This window comes from Xenopus laevis, chromosome 6L (assembly GCF_017654675.1).
Source record: "Xenopus laevis strain J_2021 chromosome 6L, Xenopus_laevis_v10.1, whole genome shotgun sequence".
In the NCBI taxonomy this organism is placed as follows: Eukaryota; Metazoa; Chordata; class Amphibia; order Anura; family Pipidae; genus Xenopus; species Xenopus laevis.
Genome location: NC_054381.1, coordinates 76,023,160 through 76,047,997, shown reverse-complemented (window position 1 = coordinate 76,047,997; position 24,838 = coordinate 76,023,160). Strand labels below are relative to the sequence as shown.

The window sequence follows — 24,838 nt, the reverse complement described above, 5'->3', positions numbered from 1 at the left end:
GGTTGGCAGGGTAATGTGGACCCTATAGAGTTGGGTTCAAGTTTCTGAAAGTTGCTGAATAAAAAACAAAATAACTAAAAAACACAACAAATAATAACAAATGAAAACCAATTGCAAAGAGGGTATAACTCGCTACATCATGCTGAAAGTAAATTTAAAGGTTAACAAAACCTTTAATAATACATGTTTTAAAATCAGGTTAGCAATACCAGATTTGGGAATTGAAGAAAAGTATCAGAAAATCCTTCAGAACTATGGCCATGACATTGAGATGGTTTCTAAAGTATACACCAAACAGAAAAATGAACCTCCTCTAGGGCGTGACCTACCACCTGTTGCTGGCAAGATTGTTTGGGCTCGTCAACTGTTCCAAAGGATCCAAAGGCCAATGGATCTCTTTCAACAACATGCTACAGCTTTACAGACTGAAGAAGCAAGGCGGATCATTCGTAACTACAATAAGGTGGCAAAAGTATTGTTGGAATATGAGATCCTCTTCCATAGAAGTTGGCTAAAACAGGTATGTGCTGTCCTTCTCACACACACAGATATATTTACTATGTTGATGTTATTTCTCTATCTATATTTATTCTATGTGGAACTGCATTGTAAATAAAAAATAACCACTTTAGCCACTTTTTTTAATTAAGATGCCATCAATAGAGTTAGTAAAAAGGGGAATAGGGTCAGAGTTGTGCCAATATGTAGAACCAGTACACTGCTTAAATATTCCAAAAATGTATAAAAGATAGATATATATATATATATATATATATGTATGTGTGTGTGTTAATAAGGTATAAAAGATATATATATATATATGTGTGTGTGTGTGTGTGTGTGTGTGTGTGTGTGTGTGTGTGTGTGTGTTAATAACGTTAAGTGCCCTTATATATGGATGAATGTCCCGAATGCAAGTGGACCATGCCTTTATGTGTGCCACCAGTGTTCTGCATCTGCATACCCTTCAATGAGTACAGCCCCATCAGGAAGTATGGGCTTCCTTTTTCCAGTGTTCCCCAGTGATGAAATGGATGAAGGATCAACCACAGGGGGCATAGGAGCGAATGCTCATATATAAGGTTCAAAGGATATGATACTTTACATGTTTTTTTCATGTGGAGCAAATAAAAAGGCTTCCCTCTGCTAGATGAAATCAAAACCAATTAATATAAAAATGATTTATCATAACTTTAATTTATAGAAACTTACATTATACAAATTTGTATATTCTGCTATTTTTAACCTGTGGAACTGATCTCCTCTTACTTGTTTATTCTGCTTCTAAAGTTCTGCTTTACTGGCTCCAGTATCATTCAGGATCTCTAAGCATGTATTATGTGACAGAAATCTTATGTAATATAAATAAATCTGATCTTTCTTTGTGCTAAGATGGAGGTGGCCAAATCAGCTCTTCATGCTTCCTTGCTTGTCAAGTCTCCGGAAACATTAGAATTGTTTGTAAATTTTGACCCTATGATTTTAATATTGATTCGGGAAACTGAATGTATGGCTAAACTGGGACTGGAAATACCGCCTTTTGCTGCAACTCTGCAACAGAAGCAGGATGTGTACAAAAAGAACTTCGATAACTTACAGGTAAACCGTTTTTGAATTTATGATAAAGCTACATCTTTCTATAAAACTAATAAATATAAAACGACTCCCAAACGCAGTGTGTTCCCAATCCAGCGATCACCAGGCTCTCTTCCACCTCCAAAAAATTATAAATTTCAAAAAAATCGCTGTATACCTCAAAGTGATTTGAGGAGAGAAAAAAATATTATACTGTTGCTTACTTTTTCTGTTTGAAACTTATCTTTCTATAGAATTATCCCTTTTTCTAGAATGTTTATTGCATTTGCAAATACAGCAGTGTGCATCTGGACGACCTGGCTCCATATATGATCCTCTATGAAAATGTATGGCCTTGTCTGCACAAAGAATAAATATATTGTTTGAATTTAATTTTTAACTTAATTTAATCCTCTGACCCACTTGGAAAATGTTGTGCAGCACATCTAAAATATAAAGGATTTAGAAGCTGTATTTTGCATTATGTTTTGAATGCTTTAATTGTTTGCCATGGATCTCATAAACAAGCCAGTACAGATATGAGACCTGTTATCCAGAATGCTTGGGACCTGGGATTTTCCAGATCATAGATCTTTCCGTAATTTGGATCTTCATACCTTAAGTCTACTAGAAAATCATGTAAACATTAAATAAACCCAATAGGCTGGTTTTGCTACCAATAAAGATTCATTATATCTTATTTGGGATCAAGTACAAGGTACTGTTTTAATATTACAGAGAAAAAGAAATCGTTTTTAAAGATTTGGATTATTTGATTATAATGTAGTCTATGGGAGCAGGCCTTTCTGTCATTCGGAGCTTTCTGGATAACGGGTTTCCAGATAACGGAACCCATAAACCTTAGCTATTATATTTTGCAGTTTATGCTAATGGAAGACAAGAGGATAAAATCCAAAGTACATGCTCCACTTGAACAACTGATAGCACCACATATAGCTAAAGTAGATGAAGCAATTCAGCCTGGTCTAATGTTGCTGAACTGGACATCACTTAATATAGAAAAGTACCTGAACAACATTGCTGAAAAACATGGTATGTTGAAATGAAAAAAGTAATTAAACAGAAGTCAACAAATGGGATTTGTGTGACTGGCACACCAATATAGATAGGTCTACTTTCTGTTTTTTTCTAGACGGAAATCTTGTAGCAGATATAGTTATTATTAATTCTGTAAAACATTTCTCAGCTAGACTACCATAAAGTTCTCCTTGTCATTTACTATTAGCTGAACTTTTAACTCTGCAGTCAAAAGAAAACACTACTGCCAGACTGCCCTAATTAACGGATGAGATGATTACGCTTGCAATCCTGTGCATTTATTGCATGTTTCAACTTGCTACAGCCATTACACACTCAGACACAACTGCTTTGTTTGCTTGTTCACTTATAAGTATTGTCCAATTTATACACATTGACCCAAGAAATCTTTGTCTCCTAGCCTCCCACTATGTTTTCCCTTACATGATTGCACAATTTCTGACAAGTTTCTCCATGTATAAAGTAGTCAAACCTTTGCTAAGATTTTTAGGCTAAAACTTGATCTTTTAGACCAAACCATCTCCCTTTATATACTGTACCTGTAACAAAGCAACTTTTTTTTCATTTGTCTTTTACGAATATCTCCTAAATATGGAAAGGGTACAATAAGCTTTCATGCATGGGCCTCCAGTAAATGTATAATTTTAATTGGTTCCAGTCCTCTAGCACATAAATATGTACTGGCAGAGTAGAGGTTGATACGTAGGCCTTCTGCAGTATTTTGAGTGTAGTCTAAGGCATTACTTTTTATAGCTTCAATTTAAAAGGCTTTATGGTTAAATTCACATTTGTGTTTTATACACAATATATAAATCTTTATCTTGTCTTTTGGTCTTTCAGCTCATCTTGAACTACTTCTTGATAGAGTAAATGATTTAGTTGTATTTCGAATTGATGCAGTGCTCCAGGATATGAGCACCACTCCTCTTTGCAAACTTCCAGAGGATGAGCCCCTTTCATGTGAACAATTTTTTCAAATGACAAAGGTAATTAATTTAAATTTACAAGCACAGTCAGTTAAACACTGCACAGCGCCTGAGTGAGCTGCTAGCCTAGTTTTGCATGTGATCTCAGTGTTGCATATGTAAGAGTAGAGTAGGCATTAGAAACCAAACATTATTGTTGTTTGTTGTGTGTACAGGGAGTTCTAGGTGTGAGGTGGGAGTAAGTGTTAGTAACAGTTTGACTGCTGTGTTCTCTGGGTGTTACCTGGATGATAAAGGCAAACCACGTTTTTTTTCTCGTGTTAATATGTTATACCAGCAAAGGGGAAAGCACAATCCTGTTATGCCTGGAGCAGAGTGACTAAACACAATACATTATTAAATATTTTTCATTTACAAACAATATGATCACACTTTAACAACATTATCTATGCTAGTTTCTGAATTAAACTGGTTGAATAGGGAAACTCAAAGTACTGCATGTTTGGTTCTTGCATGATAGTTACTTATATTACTCGTGCACACACATGGTGAGGTCCATTATACTATTCTATTTATTGAACTGAGGTTATAATGGTGTTAGTATAGTGGATGACTTCACCTTAAGATCACAGGTAGTTGTAACTAAGTGTAAAACTAAGAATGTATGTTTTACAAAGGTTTCCTTTTAGTGAGGTCCGGAGAGAGCCCAGAAGATTTTTTCAGTTGGTTTCTTTTTTACATGGTACATGAGAACAAGAGACTTTTTATTTATGTTCTTGTTTTGTTTCCTAAAGCAAATGCTAAAGATTATTTTTACTATAAATTCCTATTTAAAATGAACCACTGGGATTTGGTATGTCAAACTAAGTTTAATTGTAGGGTAATTAAAATACTCCCCTTACTATTTTACAGTAAGTGTGCCTGTTCTAAGAGTTCTAAGGTTACACTGACTATCATATATTGAGGAGTAATTATTCTTTTGTGAATGGAAGAATGTTATTCTCCTGTAAATGTAATTAATCCCAGCTTCACTAGATATGTTTTCTCTCTTTAGTTCCTTGTTTTTTTAAATTAGTATAGAATTACATTATGTTAATGCAATTGTTATAGGAGCAATTGAACTGTACTTTAGCTACAATAGGGCACAGACAAGGTGTCTGTTGAATTTGAAGGCATTAATCCAAGGGTTAGAAACCTTTACTATCAAAAGAGCCATTTTGCCCCCTCTTCCACTAAAGAAATATAGTCTGGAGCCGCAAAATATAACACCGCTTATAAACTTTTAAAAAACTTTTATCCTTTTTTATTTTAATTTTTAAGTTACAACAACAAAAGTGCAAGATGTGTAGGCCTACTTTGAAATAAATTAAACACTGAATAGCCCTATTAAATGCTAGTGTTCTCATCTGTTTAAAGGCGACGGCTATAGATGTCATTAAAATATGGGTCACATCCACGTCTATAGCCCTCGCACCTGCTGCAGTTGGATTCTGGAGGCTTCTCTCTTGTCTTGAGTGTGCGACCGTGGTAAGGACCATGATGAATCATCTTGCTGCGGCTCGGTCTTGCCTGAGATGTCTATGCGAGTGTTGGATAGACGTTGTGACAGGAAAAGCCGCAAGACTGAGACGCAGCAAGCAGGATGAAGAGCCGCATGGGGCTCTGGAGCCACGGGTTGCCTACCCCTGCATTAATCTATACTCTGACAAAAGACAGTTACTGTTTGAGAAAATTGATTATTAAGGGGGTTATTTATCAAAATACAAATTTTTTCTGATTATTTAATTAAAAAAACTACAAACTAAAATCCACGATTTGACCATATTTATTTTTTAAAAAAAAGCTTGATTTAATCGGATCAGAGAAAAACAAAAATTGTATAATTTTTTTCAGATTTTTTTCTAGAATTGTTTGGTTTTTCTGGCTTTTTCCCCTACTACCCACATTTTTTTGAATTTTACCCAAAAAGCCCGAAATAGTCGATTTTTGGGTAAATTCCAGAGCAGACTACAGAAACTTCCAAATAGGATAGGGACCTCTCCAATCGACTTATATACAGTACAACCTTGGCAGGTCTGAGATGGCGGATTTTCGGATTTGGCTTTTTGCAGCCTCCAGTATGTTAAATCTGGAAAGATTCAAGTTTTTTTCCACTAAAAATTTGGATTGTATAGTAAAAAATTTTTTTAATTTTTCGAGTTTTTAACATTCAGACTTTAATAAATAACCTGCTAAGAGTCAGAAGCAGAATCTGTTATTTACAAAACAAGTGTACTTAAAAAAAACAAACTGTTGAATATCATTCAAAGAACTCAATAATCAAAAGTATTTTCATTGGAATCCATTGCAAATGAAACCCTATTCTAATCTCCGCATAAGCTTTTAGCCAAATAAAACACAAGAGGTTTCACTTCTCACAATTGTTAACATTCACTGTGATTGTTTATGTTGAGTTAAAAAATGTAGGTATGCCCAAATACTGAATCCTTAGCAAAATATTCAACCAAATATTGTACTGAATCAAACTCTATTTTACATATGACCAATTAAAAATAATTTCCAAAAATATGCATACTCTGAAAACAATGTAACCTTCAGCTATCCAGTAGAAAAGATTTTCCTGCATGAGTGAAAGTGGAATCCATGTAGGACATCTTAAAATAATAAGCATTAAGCAATAGCATTAGGAAAATTAAAGGGATTCTTCCATGGGAAAACATGTTTTTATAAAATGCATCCTCCAGCAAAATCATCCATTAAAATCAATTTTTCAAAAGAGCAAACAGATTTTTATATTTAATTTTGAAATCTGACATGGCTAGATATGTTGTCAGTTTTTCAGGTGCCCCCAGTCATGTGACTCGTGCTCTGATAAACTTCAGTCACTGTTTACAGCTGCTCCACAAGTTGATGCGATATCAAGCCCCTCCCTTTCCCTCCCCCCCCAGCAGCCTATCAACAGAGCAATTAACCAGATAACAGCTTCCTGACAACTGCATTTATAAAAATGCTCCCATGCCCCACCTAGTGGTAGTGCTCAATAGTAAAAATCCAAAGTCCTGCTAACCCAAGTTGGGACTCCTCCAGCTCCAGACGTCGTCCGAAGTTGCCTCATAAGGAATCTTCGGGCAACTTCGGAAAACGAAGTGCCACATGTGAAAATAGTTCCAGTGAGAAATGACTGTACTTTCTGAAAGCACATGACTAGGCAAAATGACCTGAAATGACTTCCTATACACCAATATTACAACTAAAAAAAATACATTTATTGGTTCAAGAATGTTAAATGGTAGAATTAATTAGGCCCAATGTACACAGTATAATTTACTTTTAAAAACTATAACTTAAAAATCATTACAGAATGCTTTTAATTAAAAAAACATTAATATAGCTCTGTGCCTGTGCCTTTTGACTTTGGGGAATTTAATACACTGAGTATTCTACAGAATGAAAAAGACTAAATGGACTGATGGAATCTGTTGCAACTTTTCAATCAATAAAGTAGTTTTCTGTGGTTTAAAGAACCAAAGGTGCCCAATTATAAAACATCTGTGAAGTGTACACGAGAAGTCTGTGTGGAAACTGTTTCACCATTACTATACCATAGAACCATCAAGAGTTGCATGTAACCCATGCTCTGCTCAAAGTTGCTTGGAGTAAAACGCCTGATAAAAGTAAAAGGCAGTCAACCAGTTTACATAGTAATGTGCTATGGGCAATACCTCATAGTAATCAGCTGCCATTACCTTTTTCAGGTAGCTGTAGGTAGAACAATGAAAACAAAAATGCGATTAGTTACCACTGCCCATGTGCAAATTTTCCTAGAGTTGATAAGCTTTAGAACTATAGCTACAAACCTGTACTGTTACTTGGACTGCCATACACCACACTCTTCTCAGTGTTGTTTAGTTGCCTTATTAGTATTTGATTTTACTCAGTTTCATTTTATGCTTTTGTAACACCCTCTTGGCGACCCCCCCTGGTGCCAAGGTTGTACCAGCTTACCAACTCAGGTCCTGAGTTCCCTTTGCAAGTTGAAAGGTACTGGGAAAACGCTTCTCTGGCAGTGCCTCCACCTAATGGGGTCCTGGAATACTCCTGAAGATATTCCCATTAGGAAAACAAATCACCCACACACTTTATTATATAACAATATAACTTTATATAAAACAAGTGTACTATTAAAGGGGAAGTAAAACACATTCACATCATATAAAATGACCCACTCCCATGGGAACCTATGGCAGTCCATTTCCTGGCCCTCCATGCCAGGCAAAGTCCCGCAACTCCTTTGGCAGACAAAGAGTCTCAGTCCCTTTTCCCCAAAGAGCACAATAGGTCCCATGTAGCGCTACAGCCCAAAATACCTTTCCCTCCGGTTAGGTACTGGCTCCCTCGTGGCAGGCATCAACAACAGCCTGTGTCATAAACAGAAACCATCCTGAATCCTCTCTTTTTCTACCCTCCTCATGGCACACCTTACCCTGGGGATTCACACAGATGGGTAGGCTCATCCAGAGCTGGAGCAGGCATCCACAGCGATGAATCCATTCCATGAAACACATGCAGCTTGTTTGATCCTCCATTCATAGCTCCCAGCACTGTCTATAGCACGAGCACAAAACGACATCCATGCTGAACTGCATCTCTCACCCATCTCCAAAAGGTGAATACAGAAATCCAGCATCCAAACTCCAAACCATCTCAGTTGAGTTATCCAGGCACTTGAGGATCCTGCCCAGCCTTTGGCAGGCCTATCATAATACATTAAAGGCCTACATTTTGCCGGTGTTGTCACTCTATCCCAGGTGAAACAAATATCTGCAGCAGTCACTGTAACCTGAACTGTAACCTGAACTTTAATGGCTGACAGAGCACATGGCATCATCTTTTATAGGATTGCACAGCACCACCTTGTGGTTCCTTTTGAGATCAGCCATGTGCACCAATCCAAAGGCTCTGCCCCTGGAAAATTCAGGCAGAAAACCCTTAACCCTTTAAACCGTGGATTAACTCTACGGGTCCCTACATTCTCCCCCCCGTTAAACAATTTCGTCCCGACAATGGTTATAAACACATTTCAAAACCAAAAATATCACACTTCTGGTAGTCTCTTCAGAGAACTACCCGGTACAATGGTTACTGAAATAAAAACATGCAAATCAACATTTACTTTTCCCAGTATGCATCTCAGCAGTGCCTCCATGTAACACCCTCTTGGCGACCCTCCTGGTGCCAAGGTTGTACCAGCTTACCAACTTGGGTCCTGAGTTCCCTTTGCAAGTTGAAAGGTACTGGGAAAACTCTTCTCTGGCAGTGCCTCCACCTAATGGGGTCCTGGAATACTCCTGAAGATATTCCCATTAGGAAAACAAATCACCCACACACTTTATTATATAACAATATAACTTTATATAAAACAAGTGTACTATTAAAGGGGAAGTAAAACACATTCACATCATATAAAATGACCCACTCCCATGGGAACCTATGGCAGTCCATTTCCTGGCCCTCCATGCCAGGCAAAGTCCCACAACTCCTTTGGCAGACAAAGAGTCTCAGTCCCTTTTCCCCAAAGAGCACAATAGGTCCCATGTAGCGCTACAGCCCAAAATACCTTTCCCTCCGGTTAGGTACTGGCTCCCTCGTGGCAGGCATCAACAACGGCCTGTGTCATAAACAGAAACCATCCTGGATCCTCTCTTTTTCTACCCTCCCCATGGCACACCTTACCCTGGGGATTCACACAGATGGGTAGGCTCATCCAGAGCTGGAGCAGGCATCCACAGCGATGAATCCATTCCATGAAACACATGCAGCTTGTTTGATCCTCCATTCATAGCTCCCGACAAAATAGCACAAAACGACATCCATGCTGAACTGCATCTCTCACCCATCTCCAAAAGGTGAATACAGAAATCCGGCATCCAAACTCCAAACCATCTCAGTTGAGTTATCCAGGCACTGGAGGATCCTGCCCAGCCTTTGGCAGGCCTATCATACTCCATTAAAGGCCTACATTTTGCCGGTGTTGTCACTCTATCCCAGGTGAAACAAATATCTGCAGCAGTCACTGTAACCTGAACTGTAACCTGAACTGTAATGGCTGACAGAGCACATGGCATCATCTTTTATAGGATTGCACAGCACCACCTTGTGGTTCCTTTTGAGATCAGCCATGTGCACCAATCCAAAGGCTCTGCCCCTGGAAAATTCAGGCAGAAAACCCATATCTTAAGCCATGAGGCTCAGGGGAGGGGCCCTTAACCCTCTAAACCGTGGATTAACTCTACGGGTCCCTACATTTTCAATTTAAGACTTATTACATAGGGCCATATTGAGTGACTTAGTAAGTATATTTGTAAGTGTATTTATATGTTTTTAAAATTTAAAATGTATGAATTAATAAATAAAGCAACTTTTAAAAGCGCAGACCTTTTGCTAGTAAACCTCGTAAGCAAAAGTACCAACATTATCGAATGACAGTGCAAAAAGAGCAGAAGCATCAGCATGTGATCCCTGTTTTTCACTTACTAGGATCTATGTGCAAAAGGAGCAGTGACATTACAAGCTAAAAGCTGTATGGTTGAAGAAGCATCAAATGAACTAATAAATATGCTACTTGATTTGGATATTCCTTCTGCTGATGACGATGCTAAATCATTTGTTGGACACCGGATTATGGAGGATACTGCTGATATCAGTGATAATAAAGGTACGTTAAAATTAACTATAGAACAAAATAATATCAAGCATAATAAAGTCACTTTAACATATCGTTCAGACTATGGAAACAATATACAGTATGTGATGGATTAAGGAATACATACCTAGGGGAATCGGTTGCTATTATAAAAAAAATTACAAATTGATAGTTTAATAAATATTATTCACAAATAGTCTTTATGATGTTGTTTATGTAATCAATTTGTGATGTTCTCAACTCATGCTGTGAATTTCTGATCTTTCTCTCCTGCTTTAACTGGCTAATTGCAGAATAAGACAGCAATTTGCAATGCGTTATTGACAGCATAGTTGAGTTGCTTGTAGTAAGAAAAACAATGTGTGAACGGGGAAGCATGCCATCTATATCTTAAAAACCTAATTAAACAATAGCTTAAAAAAAGTTTACTTCTGACACCAAAAAAACTGGTCCACTGGAAGACTGTCTAAATTACAATCCAGTGATTCAGCCAGTATTAATACTATTTAATTCAGAAAATTATTAGCACTTTACTCACAGCTTTTTTCCTCAGTTGTTTAGGCTACAAGAGCACAGTCACCACTGTTTTCCTGACTGAGAGCAGGAGAAAATGGAAAAACGCTTTCTACAAATTTCCTGGAGCCCAAAGATTGGCCCAAGTAAAAAAGAGTTTCCTTCTCCTTAAAAAACACAATTAAAATAGAGAGGAAGATGGTCTTCCTCTAATTCAGGGATAACTTTCTGGGTAACGAGTTTCCAGAAAAGGGATTCCATATCTGTACTAAAATATGTAGCATATGGAAGACCATAGGGATGAAATTGTTGACTTGCACTTGCATGTATAAGTGCTATTGTGCCAATTCAAATCTGTCTAATAAATATCTCACAAGTGCACCTGTTGGTGGAGTTACCTCCACCCTGTACCTGGTGGCAATTCTAGGGTTCCCACCACAAGCTGTGTCAAATGTTTTAGTTGAGTACCAGAAAAAAATGCTGCATATGTTAAATAAACATGGCAAATTGCACCCAAAACTGCACTTGCACCGTGCTCTTCATTTGTAAATTACCTCTCAGAACTTCTGGTTTCTGAAAGAAGCAGAATATTGCAGTTTCAGGAATAATGTACTAAGGTTTTCTTCTTTATTGAACTTTTTAAAGACCTCAGTCTACGAAGATCACAAACAGTGTCCTCTATGCATGCTGTTAGTCAGACTACTATTGGTCCACCATCTCCACCAACTAAAAAGAAGAAGAAAGATATGATGGAAATTCTGGAAGAAGAAGCTCACGAACTTCTATCTCATTTTAATCATCGTAATCTTGATGCTTTGTTAAAAGTCACCCGAAACACGTTAGAGGCCATTCGAAAAAGAATACAAATGTCCTCAATGATCAGCTTTTTAGGTATGTTGCTGTGTACATCTAGTTTTGCTGCTCTGCAGAAAAAGTGTAACAGTAATTCTAAATTAAGTGATGCCTAGAGTGTTGGTTAGCATTTTTTGGAAAGATGTATATGTATGTTTAGCGCAGACCTAATTTTAAATGACATATAATTTAAATTACATTTTTAAAATGTTTTTTTTTGTATAATAGTAGCGGTATATATTGGAATTTTTATCATTGGTTTTGTAATTTCTGGCATGTATTGTTTTGACATTTGGTTAGTAGTTAGTTTTAAATTAAAGGTCATAAAACATGTTACACTTTTGTTATGAAAAAAGCAACTGAAATTACAGCCATTTTTTATTTTATAATAAACCACTAATGCTATCTCTAGTCACAGTATTTTAGTTCTGCTAAAATTATACAGTATTTTGGACATTAACCTAGTGACAGCATTTCAAATATACAGATGTGCAAAAGGTGGATCTTGGTTTGAATAAATTACCATTTTAGCAATGCTAAGTTTTCTTGCACAGTTAGAAGAGTTAAAACAAACATCTGCTTCATTGTTATATACAGAAATAGGACAATCTTTGCTCACATTTTATAAACCTTTTTCTTCTCACTGGAAATTGTACTAATGTGTGCCTTCAACTAAAGAAATGTTTTGGACTTATAAGCTATCGCTAGACAGTGAAATATAGAAACAACATACCTGAAATAAATGTAATCATAATATACTTCTATTTTCTTAAACGCTTTCAAAAGCTGAGTATATGCATTACATTAAAGTACAGGTATGGGATCTGTTATCAGTCCCTGAGCATTCTGCACAGCAAGTTTCATACCTGTACAATATTTGTTCAATTTATTACTTAGGAAAACTAGTTTTGTAAGTAACAGTTTGAGTGCATTGTGTTTTGAAGATGGTAATGCTACCTCAAAACATAAAATTAATGGACAACCCATCTTCAAAACCAACATTACCTTGGCGATTCCAAACATAATCATGGTTCCTGCACTTGATGAAGTTCAACAAACCCTTAATAAAGCTGTGGAAAATATTGTTAATGCTTCCAAAGGAGTGGCACAGTGGAATAAAGAGAGAATGTCAAAGGTATGGTTGATTTCTGAGATTGTATTACTAATATTATAAAACTTTAAAAGCTAGTTAAATATTTAATTCCTTTTCTGTTTTTTTTTGTAGAGGAAAATACTTGAAAGAAAAATTACAGCTATGCGGGGAAATGGCAATGATAGTGATTCAGAAGATTGCATTATAGAGGCAGGAGGAAGAAGCACTCATGGTAATTGAAATTCTAGTAGTAGATATTCTGCTCCTTTAAATAATACATCATCAGATACTCTTAAATCAGTTTTAATTTCTACATGTGAGTTAAGTAGTATTGCAAGTTAAGGTGCCCGATTGAGAGCACTGTATATATGGTGCTGCAATAACTATAGCTCTGTTTTTGTAGAGGCAGTGCATTATATAAACCAACCATTTGCACTACACAAACCTTAAACAAACAAAAAATGTAATTCAAAACTGAAATTGGTTAGCGTTCATCCAAAAACACACACCTTTTATTCATTAAGTACCTTATGTACAAAGATAATAAAAGATAAATGAATGCCAGTGGCCTATTGAACAGACTGATGGCCAAAATTCATAGGTTTACCCAAGTATATGGTATGAACACCATACAGTTTTAAAGTACACATTCTAACAAATTCAAAATGGTTAAATTTGTCTTTATACTCTCAAATACCAAACTGTAAAGCTTTCCTCAATTTAGCGGTTGTATATGACATTTTTAAATTTTGGCTAAAATCATTTAATTAGCTGCATTTATCTTGGTCATTCTTGCATACAAAGATAAAACACCTAAATATGAACTCCAGGGACTAGATTAATACCCAGTATATGAAGATTTACAAAAGTATTTGGCCTGTAGAGATCCCAAAATAAGAATAGTGTATATGAATTTTCTTGGCTGCCTATTCAGCTTCTTCAAACTAAGCACCCTGCCTGCATAATGTGGCTTAACAGAACAACAGTACAAAAATCCCAGAAAACCACATATGTTAAGTTGCAAAATAAGCTGATTTTTTCCGATATGTCCACCTTGAGCTAGGAGGCCACCTTAAGGCAATTTTCCTAGCAATTTGGATGTCAAATCATAGTTAGCTCTCAATAGCTCATGTTAACAAATACACATAATGAGTGACTCACATATGCAGATTGATAATATATAATAAATAAATAGTACTGATACAATCAGAATATTATTATCGTCTACAAGGAAAATTTTCTTAATGGGGATTTAATACAATGTCTATAGTAGTTGGCAAGGCATAGAAAGCATTGACTTGGTTATCCTTTTGCTTTCTTTATTTTATACCCTTCATTGTCCAAAGATATCAATACTTTTCATTTGACCTGATCTTTGGCCTGGAAATTGACTTTAAAAATGTTTGACTGCCCTGAACTTTGGCCCAGGTATTAACTATAGTTTCTGCTCTTTGTTGTTTCTTTCTGGCCAACTTCACTTCTACTTTCCAGGCCCTCTGCTGTTGGTGTCACTGCTGACAAAAATAGGTTTTGGTGAATTCTTGCACGTGTCGCTTTCTGTAATTTTCAAAGACATGAGACTAAAGTTGTAGCCTGTACCCTTTTAACACTTATCACAATATGATGTGCAAATTTTTCAGATGCCTTTAGGTGGGAGGTTAATGTTGGTTCACTGGAAATGTATCTTTGCAGTGTCTTATGCTATTCAAACTTCATTATGGAAAGTAATTTCTAGAATTTTTAATTCATATTTACTGTAAAAAGGATAATATACTCTGTATATTGGTATAGTTTATCTTCCAATAATTGTGCCTTAAGAATATATTATGTTTTAAAAGCATAGCCAATATGGTTCAAAGAGCATTGCAAGTATATGTATTTTATTTAATATTTTTACTAAATTATCAGGCAAAGCCAAGCTATTCTATGTAAACAATAATGTAAGATGTCAACTGCTCATAGTGCTTAGATCTACTTGTATAGGCTAGAACTCCACGACGCATCTGGAGCCGACATGTCGCCATGCGACAAAACACATGCAACGTTTCGGATGTTCTAAAGAAACAGGAAGTGAAGGAGAAATCGCAGGTAAGAACTACATTTATCTGATGTCGTGGAGTTCTAGCCTAACAGTGACAAGGGATGAAGCTTGTTATTGTTACCTCAGAGAGACTTGCCTGTGTCATATCTTTATTATATAAAATATGTATGTATTTTATAAATTCATTGTGATTTGTATATTTGAAGATGCAATTTACATATTAGATCAGGATAGAACAGATGCAAGCTTCAAACACATCCTATTTAGCACACAGTTGCTAAATTCTCTCCCCTTCTCTGACCAAGGGTAGTTGAAAATTCAATCCTTTCTGTCCCCAAACTGCATTTTCCTCCTTCTATTGTCCTGATTTTAGAAAGAACTGCCTCATGGAACTCCCTAATATTAAAGGGGTGGTTTACATTTAAGTTAGCTATTAGTATGTTATGCAGTGGCCAGTTCTAAGCAATATTATAAAATTATAGTTCTTCATTATTTTTAATAGTTTTGTAATATATATATATATATATATATATATATATTGTTTCTTTACTAATCATCTATCTATTCAGACCCTCTCCTATTCATATTCCAGTTTTTATTCCTAGATTTCTGTAGTGAGGTCACAGATTCAAGACCCAATTTAATGATTAGTATCAAAGAAGCAGTGGATTTAAATGTAACATGTGCAGATCTCTTATTTTATTTGTAAATATGTTAGATATTTTTCATAGAGTAATTTGTTTTGTATGTAAACTGAACTGTAGCTATGTGTCAATAGCTTTTGTTAATGTATATTTTGATTGAACTATCTCTTTTATTAATGAATCCTCATAACTAGGAATACATATGTACTTATGTATATGAGAATATACATAAAATAAAAGAAAATATAAATATTTACTTAAATATATCTGTGAACAGTAATTATACTAATTTGTAGAAAGTACTTGTTTACATAATATATGATGTTTTCATACTTTACTTTTTGACTGAAAAATATAAAAGGTAAATCTTTTCAGGAATATTTTGCTTTAAATGGACAGTTTGGCCTATTAGTCTTTATTTGGGATATTATTGAATTATTCATTATCAATATAAACCTAGATCAATTCATGTATATTTCACAATAAAGTTCAAGTTTATACCAGAAGTGTTGTTTTGGCAGTTTCACGTGAATTTTTATATTTATTTTTTTTAGAAAATGTTTCTGAAGTGGCATCTACCAGCACAGTTGCTCTTGTTCATAACAAAAACTATTTTAAAAATGTATCTGAAAATAAAGAGATTGTTAAACTTTGTTCAGTCTTAAGTACATCTATCAATTCAACAAAAAAGGTAAGAAATTAAATGAAATCTTAAACTATGCACAGATTTTAAAAACAAATTACTTCCATTTCTTGTAACTATATATATTATACTGCAGCTAATTTAATTTCTTGTTTGTTTAAAATTAAAAATAATAAAATGAATGACTTTCTATTGTATAGAGAGGTTATAGCAGCAATTTGTAACTGCATTAACCCTATTAAATAGTATTAAGTATCTTAGAAATGGGAATAAGCCTCTGGAATTTCAGTGTTATGAAATATGGAAAGAGCAGATCCTTTCAAAAAGGTGGCAGGAAAATGAGGGTTTATAGAAAACAGTAATCATAAATCTTATGTCACTTATACGAGTATAATGTTTAGCAAAATAAATGGTCTGTATACTGTGGGAACTAAATAAAAAAGTATCCTCTAGAATAGCAGCACTAGTAAATATTTAGTACACTTCCTAGGAAAAAGTAATAAAAAAAATTGAAGGATCATAAAAAATAATTATAACTTTTAGCAAAAGAGAAGTAATGGTCTGCATACTGTGCAAAATGAGCAGGACCTGAACTAGGGGTAGGCAGAAGAGGTACATGCCTAGGGTGCAAACCTTGGGGGCGCCAGGCACGTACCTTATATGGAGCCTACACCAAGTCCGGCAAGTGTTACCTCAGTGAAAAGTGGGTCCACTCTGTGAAATCAAAGTGTTTTGCGCAGAACTGCGCACACGCACCCTTGGTTGTGCACTGTTGCCGAAGTGGATGACCGGGTTGCCTGGCCCGGCACTGAACTTTTTTCAGTTTAGTTGTTTTCATATACTTCACCAAAAATAAAGATAATTACTTTATCTATTTGTGACCATATTTCTAATATTTAAGTTTTGCTGTTCACCATATGTCTTTCTGAAGCAGCTCCTGTCCTGACCGTGTAAACTTTTATAAATTGATACATAAATTGATGCACTTCTTATCCTTGGTCCTGCTGAAACAAAAGTTGCTTATATTGCTCAGAAGCAGCCGAGATATTTATCAACTAATGTAGCAAATTGTAACAGTTCAGAATCTGCTCCTGGATTACTGAGCAGCCAGACTGAAATATCAGAGGAAGGGACATTAAACTTTATACTTCAATTTTGGAAAAACAGTAAAAAAATAAAAAATATAAAGTAATTGAAACAATCTATTTCTGACGAACAATCTGAAAACAACTGAACTGAAAAAACGTGTTTGGAAGGTGAGCAACTCCTTTAGAAAAGCTTTGTTTATAAAAGGTGTGAATTTTAAAGTAATGGTGATTAGGCCAAATAATCATAACATCGGAAAAAAACATGGAATTTAATTTAAAAGCAGATTAGAAACAACTGGCTACATATTTTTAAATCTTAAATCATAACCACACAAAATGAACTACTTTGACGATACAGTACAGCAGGGCTGTCCAACCCTCATGTGGCCCTCCACATCAAAGTCTTCCTGCTGTGTCTGTTTACCATATGTAAGATTTAAAAGGTATCACTACACCCCTGCATTGTCTAAACCTCAAATTCAGACTAATCCCCTGTATTGTTCACACCTGTGATCCCCCTGTATTGTTCACATTTGTGACACCCTTGTTCACTCCCCTAAAGCCCTGTACTGTTCACACCTGAGACCCAGACACCCACCCAACTGGGTGACCAAGATTACTGAAACAAATTATTAAATAAACGCTTGAAAAAAGTGCGCCCCTCAATGATGGCTCCTAGACTACACCAACCATTTGGTCTTTTGGTGTGCTATTAATGTGGACATGGTCTTGCGGTAACATCTGTGTGGTTTAAAGTGGGTTTGGTCTAAAAACAGGGAGTGGCTAACACTGCCTTCCGTTATCAGCCCCCCACCATGTAGATTGGAAAAATTCCGGTCCTCGGTACCATAGAAGTTGGACAGCACTGCAGTAGAGGAAGCTGCACTGTGCTAATTTTACTAATGCTGTGCTGTCATTTTCTGTGCTTTGAGTAGTTTCTCTGTTATTAGTCACTTCAATGTACTTAGATTCAGCATGAATCACTGGGAATTTGAATAGAATAATTGTTAATAGTGCCAGAATTACATATTTAATATCAATTCAACCGAATACCATTAATGTAAATCTCTCCATAACCTAACTGATCTAGAATATTCTAAGCCTCCTGGAATCCCAGGATTGTTTGGCTTTTTAAATAAAAGAAAATTTGGTTGCATTTATAATAATTACTTTGTCATCTGCTTTAAATTATGTTTTAAGTGGGATGAAAATAAGTTATTGTTTTTATTCTTTTATTTAAGAAAAATCATCTTTAACCCCCCCTTAAGCAAGTGTAAATAACTCTATATTTGGGACATATTTAACCAGGTCATATGGGAATTTGATTTTGGAGAGATTGAAAATGTGTATATTTTGTGTTTTTGTCCCTTGTCATTCTCATTTGATTAAATCTTTTTCAATTGTTTGTTAGTAGTGATGGATGAATCTGGACCCTTTTGCTGTGCTAAAAATGAGCAAAAGGGCAACAATCTGCCATTAAAATCAATTGGCTTTTTTGTGCAACAGACCAAGCAATATTTTTTAACTATTCATTAGTGTCTATGAGTGTTTTTTTGCGGTGAAGCACGACTAAATATTTTGCTCATTCTATTTGTTAGCAAAATTTTAATTTGAAGATAGAAGTTAAATAAATATTGACCAAATGTGTCCTCAATTTTGAAATGATCTACTATAATTTATTATAGTTTTACATAGTTGTTAAAAAATAATTTAAGATAGATATGATTTGCACATGATGTGAATGTTATAATAGTAGGTTATGTTAAAAAGGTTTTTGGATGGGGTACCCGGGGAGGCACATTTATCAAGGGTTGCATTTCAAATTTTTTAAAAATCCCATAAACTCCCATGAACTTGAAATTCGACCAATCGAAATTTATTATAAAAATCGATTTTTTTTTCTAATCGGGTGAATTAAATCGACCCTAAAACTCTAATCAAATTCCAATCAAATTTGAATTTTAAAAACTCGATTTGAGTTTTTTTCGCAGAAAAAAACTTAAATGTCAGGAAGGCTACAAACAACCACAAATTGATCCCTGGACCTCTCCCATTGACTTAACCAGCAATTTGGCAGGTTTTAGGTGGGGGATAATCAAATTTGAGTTCTTGAATCTTGAAAATCGAATTAGAATTTTTGGAAAAACTCGAATCAAATTTGAATAACTCCCTAGTCGAATTTGACAGTTTTGACCCTTAAAAAAACTAGAAAATTCGAATTTTCAATTCGGCCCTTGATAAATCTGTCCCTAAGGGGCATATTTATCAAGGGTCGAATTTCGAATTGAAAAAACGTTGAAATTCGAATTCAAAAAGACCAACCAAAATTAAGTCAAAGTTTTTTTTGGTCGAATATGTTCCGTATTCAGCTGAATTTTAATTCTATGAATCATAGGAATAGCGCATTCGATCGAATTCGATTCTAAGTTTTTCCCCAAAAAAACGTTGATTTTTCAAAGTCGACCAATTGACTCCAAATAGGTTCTAGGAGGTCCCCTATAGGCTAAAACAGCAATTTGGCAGGTTTTAGATGGCGAATGGTCGAAGTCAAATTTTTAAAGAGACAGTACATGATAAATTTCTAATCGAATTTGGACTATTCCCTAGTCAAAGTACACAAAGAAACCCATTATCCAGAAAGTTCCAAATTATGGAAAGGCTGTCTTCTATAGACTCCATTTTATTCAAATTATCCACATTTTTAATAGATTTTTAAAAGATTTATTTTTTCTCTGTAATAATAAAAGAGTACCTTGTGCTTGATCCAATCTAAGATATAATTACTCCTTATTGGAAGCAAAACCAGCCTATTTACTGGTTACATAATTTTCTAGTAAATGTAAGGTATGATCCTAATTACAGAAAGATCTGTTAAAATTCCAGGTCCTGAGCATTCTGGATAACAGTTCCTATACCTGTACTATTCTCTTTAGCAAAGGAAATAAGTACTCAATGCTAATGACTATGTAATAAACTATACCTAAGTGTGTCCCATACATTTCTGCAGTGATTATTTCAACTTTCTTCCAAATAAATGACCTCAATATTCTTTGGTTTTTTTTCAGGAAGTCATGACTGCTTTGGAGAGGTTTAGAAGTTACCACCACATATGGCAGAAAGACAGGGACAGTGTTATTGAGAAATTTGTTTCTGGCAGTCCGTTATTATCAGAATTTGAGTCTCAGATCCTCCACTTCCGTGATCTTGAATTGGCCATCAATACTGAACCAGAATATATCTGTGTTGGGGTTATTGCTTTGTTTACTGGTAAGGTTTTCTTTGGGGCTAGTTAAAATATTGTTCAGTTACATAAGGTAAGTTACATAATGCGGTGATGCCATGTGCAAAGTGCCAATTTCAGGTGCAGTTGGCATGATGTTTTACCCACAAAGCAAAGTTCCCCCCATAATTTCAGTGTAATTGCAGATACAAATCAAACACAAGTGTGGTGCAAATATTCAGTTTTCACATCTCATCACTTCCATCATTCAAAAGATAGAGTAGAGATTACTTGTATTTTTTGAGTATTAGTGACTTTATTAGAAAGATATATTCCCATAGTTCCTGATGTACATGGGGCAGTCTTAAACTGCAGTGGCAGTGTAACGTTCAGTATCCCACAACCCAGAGTAAACCCCAATGTCCCGGGCTCGGCTCACACTTCGGCCTATAACCGCCGCCTTTCACGTCGGGTGGAGCCCTCCGCTACTCGGATGCCGCCAGGACTTAATAGTGAGGAGACTGAGGGAAGAACTCTGGGCGAGCAAGGGAACTAAACGTAAGTTTAACAAAGTGCAGGAACGGGCCGAGTCGAAACCAATCGGAAATGCGGTACAAAATCGGTAAACAGCAGAGTGGTCGAGGTCACAGGCCAGGTCAGCAACTAACAGGGTCGAAGTACAAAAACGGAATCCAAAGAGTAGTCAGGAACAAGCCAAAGGATCAGGGCAGGCGGAAGTCAAACAGTAGTCAGGGATAGCAAAAGGTCACAACAAGTATCTTAGAATAATAACACCCAGGAACAATAAACAGAACCTACGTTGGGCAAGGCACAAAAGGACTGCTGGCCATTTAAGGATTTGAATTTGGCGCCATTGGACGCTGGCGAATCAGCGCCAGCGCCTGCGCAATCGCGCCAGCGTGACTGGCCCTTTAATTGTTGCGCATGCGCGCGGCGCGCTCCATAGGAGCCGGCGCCTGAGGCCTAGCCGCATCGGCGGCGGAGGAGAGAGACGGGCGTCCCCGTCGAGGGGGCGACAGGCGTCCCTGTCGTCCCCTCGGTAAGTATTTGACATTACCCCCCCCTCCAGAGGGGGCCACTGGACCCTTAGGTTTGTTGGGAAATTTAGAATGAAACTGTCTCACCAACCTATCTGCTTTAAGATCGGAAGAAAAAAAACCAGGATCTCTCCTCAGGACCATAACCCTCTTCTGAGCAGCTACTGCAGAAGATAAGGACTTCAGAACCTCCTGCCAAGTCTTAGAAAAATCTTCCACAAAGGAATTAACAGCAGGAAGATCACAAGAACCTGAAAATGAAAAAACTCTGGGATGAAGACCAAACACTGTGAAAAAAGGAGATTTGCCAGTGGAGGAATGAATGGCATTGTTATAGGCAAATTCAGCCCACGGAAGAAAATTAACCCAAAGTGCCTGATTGCAGGAGACATAACATCTAAGATATTGTTCCAGAGTCTGATTTGTCCTCTCAGTCTGACCATTGGTCTGGGGATGATATGCGGAAGAGAAAGACAAATCAGTACCCATTAATGAACAAAAAGCCCGCCAGAATTTGGACACGAATTGAACCCCCCTATCCGACACAATATTGAGAGGAGCCCCGTGAAACTTAAATATATGGACAATGAAAAGTTCAGCTAGAGTTTTGGCAGAGGGAAGGGCAGAAAGAGGAATAAAATGAGACATTTTACTAAAACGGTCCACCACTACCCAGATAACAGTATGCCCCTTCGATGGAGGTAATTCTACAATGAAATCCATGGATATATGAGTCCAAGGTCTCTCAGGAATAGGAAGTGACTGCAGCAACCCTTGAGGTAAAGATCTAGATGGCTTAGATCGTTGGCAGACTGGGCATGACTCAATATATTTGGCAACGTCTTGTCTTAAAGTCGGCCACCAGAGAGTACGAGACAACAAATTGCAAGTCTTCGCACAACCCGGATGACCAGCCACTTTAGAATCATGAGTCTCGTGAAAGACTGCTTCACGTAAATCGCTAGGAACAAACAACTTGCCCACAGGAATATCAGGAGGGGAATCTACCTGGGCATTCGACAAGGAGGTAGAGAGATCCGGACTCAAGGCTGCCACAATCACCTCCTTAGGAACAATAGAAACTGGTTCCAAATCCTCCCTAGGCTTGGAGACAAAACTTCTAGAAAGGGCATCTGCTTTCAGATTCCTTTCTGCAGGTCTGTAGGTGATGAGAAAATTAAAACGTGAGAAAAACAATGACCACCTGGCTTGACGAGGATTTAACCGTTTAGCAGATTCAATGTACAACAAATTTTTATGATCTGTGAACACAGAAACTGTATGCTTGGCACCCTCAAGGAGATGTCTCCATTCCTCAAATGCCAATTTAATGGCCAATAATTCCCTATTGCCAATATCGTAATTGACCTCAGCAGAGGAAAATTTTTTTGAGAAAAAGGCACATGGGTGAATTTTACCAGAGACGGGATGGCGTTAAGATAATACTGCTCCGGCACCAATCTCAGACGCATCCACCTCAACAATAAAAGGCAAAGATGAGTCTGGATGCCGGAGAACTGGAGCAGAAATGAAAGCCTCTTTTAAGAGACTAAAGGCCTCAACAGCCTCAGCAGACCAAATACTAGGGTCAACCCCTTTCTTAGTTAAAGCAGTAATTGGGGCCACCAACTTGGAAAAATTCAGAATAAATTGCCTATAGTAATTAGCGAACCCTAAAAATCTCTGGATCGCTTTCAAAGAAAGGGGTTGTGCCCACTGCTGAATTGCTTGGACTTTAGTGGGCTCCATCTCAAGACCAGTTTGGGAAATAATATATCCAAGGAAAGGTACAGCAGAGACTTCGAAGAGACATTTCTCAAGCTTAGCATACAGATGATTCTGCCTTAACCTGGATAGAACCTCCCGAACATGAGCACGATGGGAAAACAAATTTGAAGAAAAAATTAGAATGTCGTCTAAGTACACAACGACAAACCGACCCAAAAGATCACGGAAGATATCGTTAACCAGTTCTTGAAAAACAGCGGGGGCGTTACACAGACCAAATGGCATTACCAAGTATTCATAATGCCCATCTCGGGTATTAAAAGCGGTCTTCCACTCATCCCCCTCCTTTATCCTGATTAGATTATAGGCACCCCTTAAATCCAATTTGGAAAAAATAACAGCCCCCTTTACTCTATCAAAGAGTTCAGAGATTAAAGGGAGGGGGTAACGATTCTTGACCGTGATCTTATTTAACCCTCTATAATCGATACAGGGTCTAAGAGTCCCATCCTTCTTTTTGACAAAAAAAAACCCAGCCCCCGCAGGGGAAGAAGAAGGTCTAATGAATCCCCGCTCCAAATTCTCTTTAATATATTCCTCCATGGCTAAAGACTCGGGGAGGGAAAGAGGATATGTCCTTCCCTTGGGAGGACAAGACCCAGACAATAATTCAATAGCACAGTCATAGGGTCTATGGGGGGGTAAGGATTCAGCTGCTTTTTTACAAAAAACATCAGAAAAAGCGGCATAACAAGGAGGAAGACTCTTTAAAGAAGTAGCGGCCAGGGTCTGGACAGACTTAACACAAGAATACGTACATGCAGAACTCCATTTCAAAATTTTACCAGAGGGCCAATCAACCTGGGGATTATGACCTTGTAACCAGGGGAGGCCTAGAATGACTGGAGTCTGTGGGCACTCAGTAATGAAAAATGAAAGAGATTCAAAATGATCAGAAACGGACATATGAATAACCTTAGATCGGGTAGATACTAGTCCGGAACCCAAAGATCTACCATCAATGGCGGATAATCTGAAAGATGGAACCTGTGGTTCCCAAGGAATACCATGTTTTTGAATAAACCCAAAATCCAAAAAATTACCCGCTGCCCCAGAATCCAAAAAAGCAGAGCTCTGCACACAACCACTGTCCCAACTCAAAAGAACCGGAATAAAAATTTTGCGAAGATTGGGGAGTAGAAACGACATCACCCAAGCAAGACTCCCCAGACCTGCTTAGGTTCTGTCGTTTCCCGGCCTTTTGGGACAGGTGTTGCGAAAGTGCCCCTTATCCCCACAATACAGACATAACCCATTATTCCTCCTACGAACCCTCTCCTCGGAAGAGAGACGAGTAGAACCAATCTGCATAGGTTCTTCTAAAGATCTAGGAAAGACTTGAGGGGTGTTAAAGACATTTACGGGAGGAGGTGTAACATAAGAAACCTGCTCTTCCTGGAGTCTCTCTCTATGCCTTCGATCAATCTGGATAGCCAGATGCATGAGAGAATCCAGAGAAGACTGTGCGGGAAAATTTACAAGGCTATCTTTAATAGTCGGAGCCAAACCAACCCTGAATTGACTCATAAGAGCCGTATCATTCCAGCCTGTCTCTACCGCCCAACGGCGGAATTCAGTACAATAATCCTCTGCCCGCCGTTTGCCTTGTTTAAGAGCACGTATGGCAGCGTCAGC

General features: G+C 37.1%; 1 protein-coding gene across 3 annotated transcripts in view; it reads left to right on the top strand.

Moving 5' to 3' along the window:
- Positions 1–24,838, top strand: part of dnah5.L (dynein axonemal heavy chain 5 L homeolog) — a 236,480-nt gene that overhangs the window by 55,513 nt on the left and 156,129 nt on the right. For all 3 annotated transcript variants that reach the window (XM_018267644.2, XM_018267645.2, XM_018267646.2), the window contains exons 14-23: positions 199–520; positions 1,393–1,599; positions 2,457–2,628; positions 3,475–3,620; positions 10,098–10,275; positions 11,422–11,667; positions 12,573–12,763; positions 12,854–12,953; positions 15,961–16,097; positions 20,203–20,404. In XM_018267644.2, the coding sequence (XP_018123133.1) occupies positions 199–520; positions 1,393–1,599; positions 2,457–2,628; positions 3,475–3,620; positions 10,098–10,275; positions 11,422–11,667; positions 12,573–12,763; positions 12,854–12,953; positions 15,961–16,097; positions 20,203–20,404 (1,901 nt within the window). The remainder of the gene's footprint in view (positions 1–198; positions 521–1,392; positions 1,600–2,456; positions 2,629–3,474; positions 3,621–10,097; positions 10,276–11,421; positions 11,668–12,572; positions 12,764–12,853; positions 12,954–15,960; positions 16,098–20,202; positions 20,405–24,838) is intronic.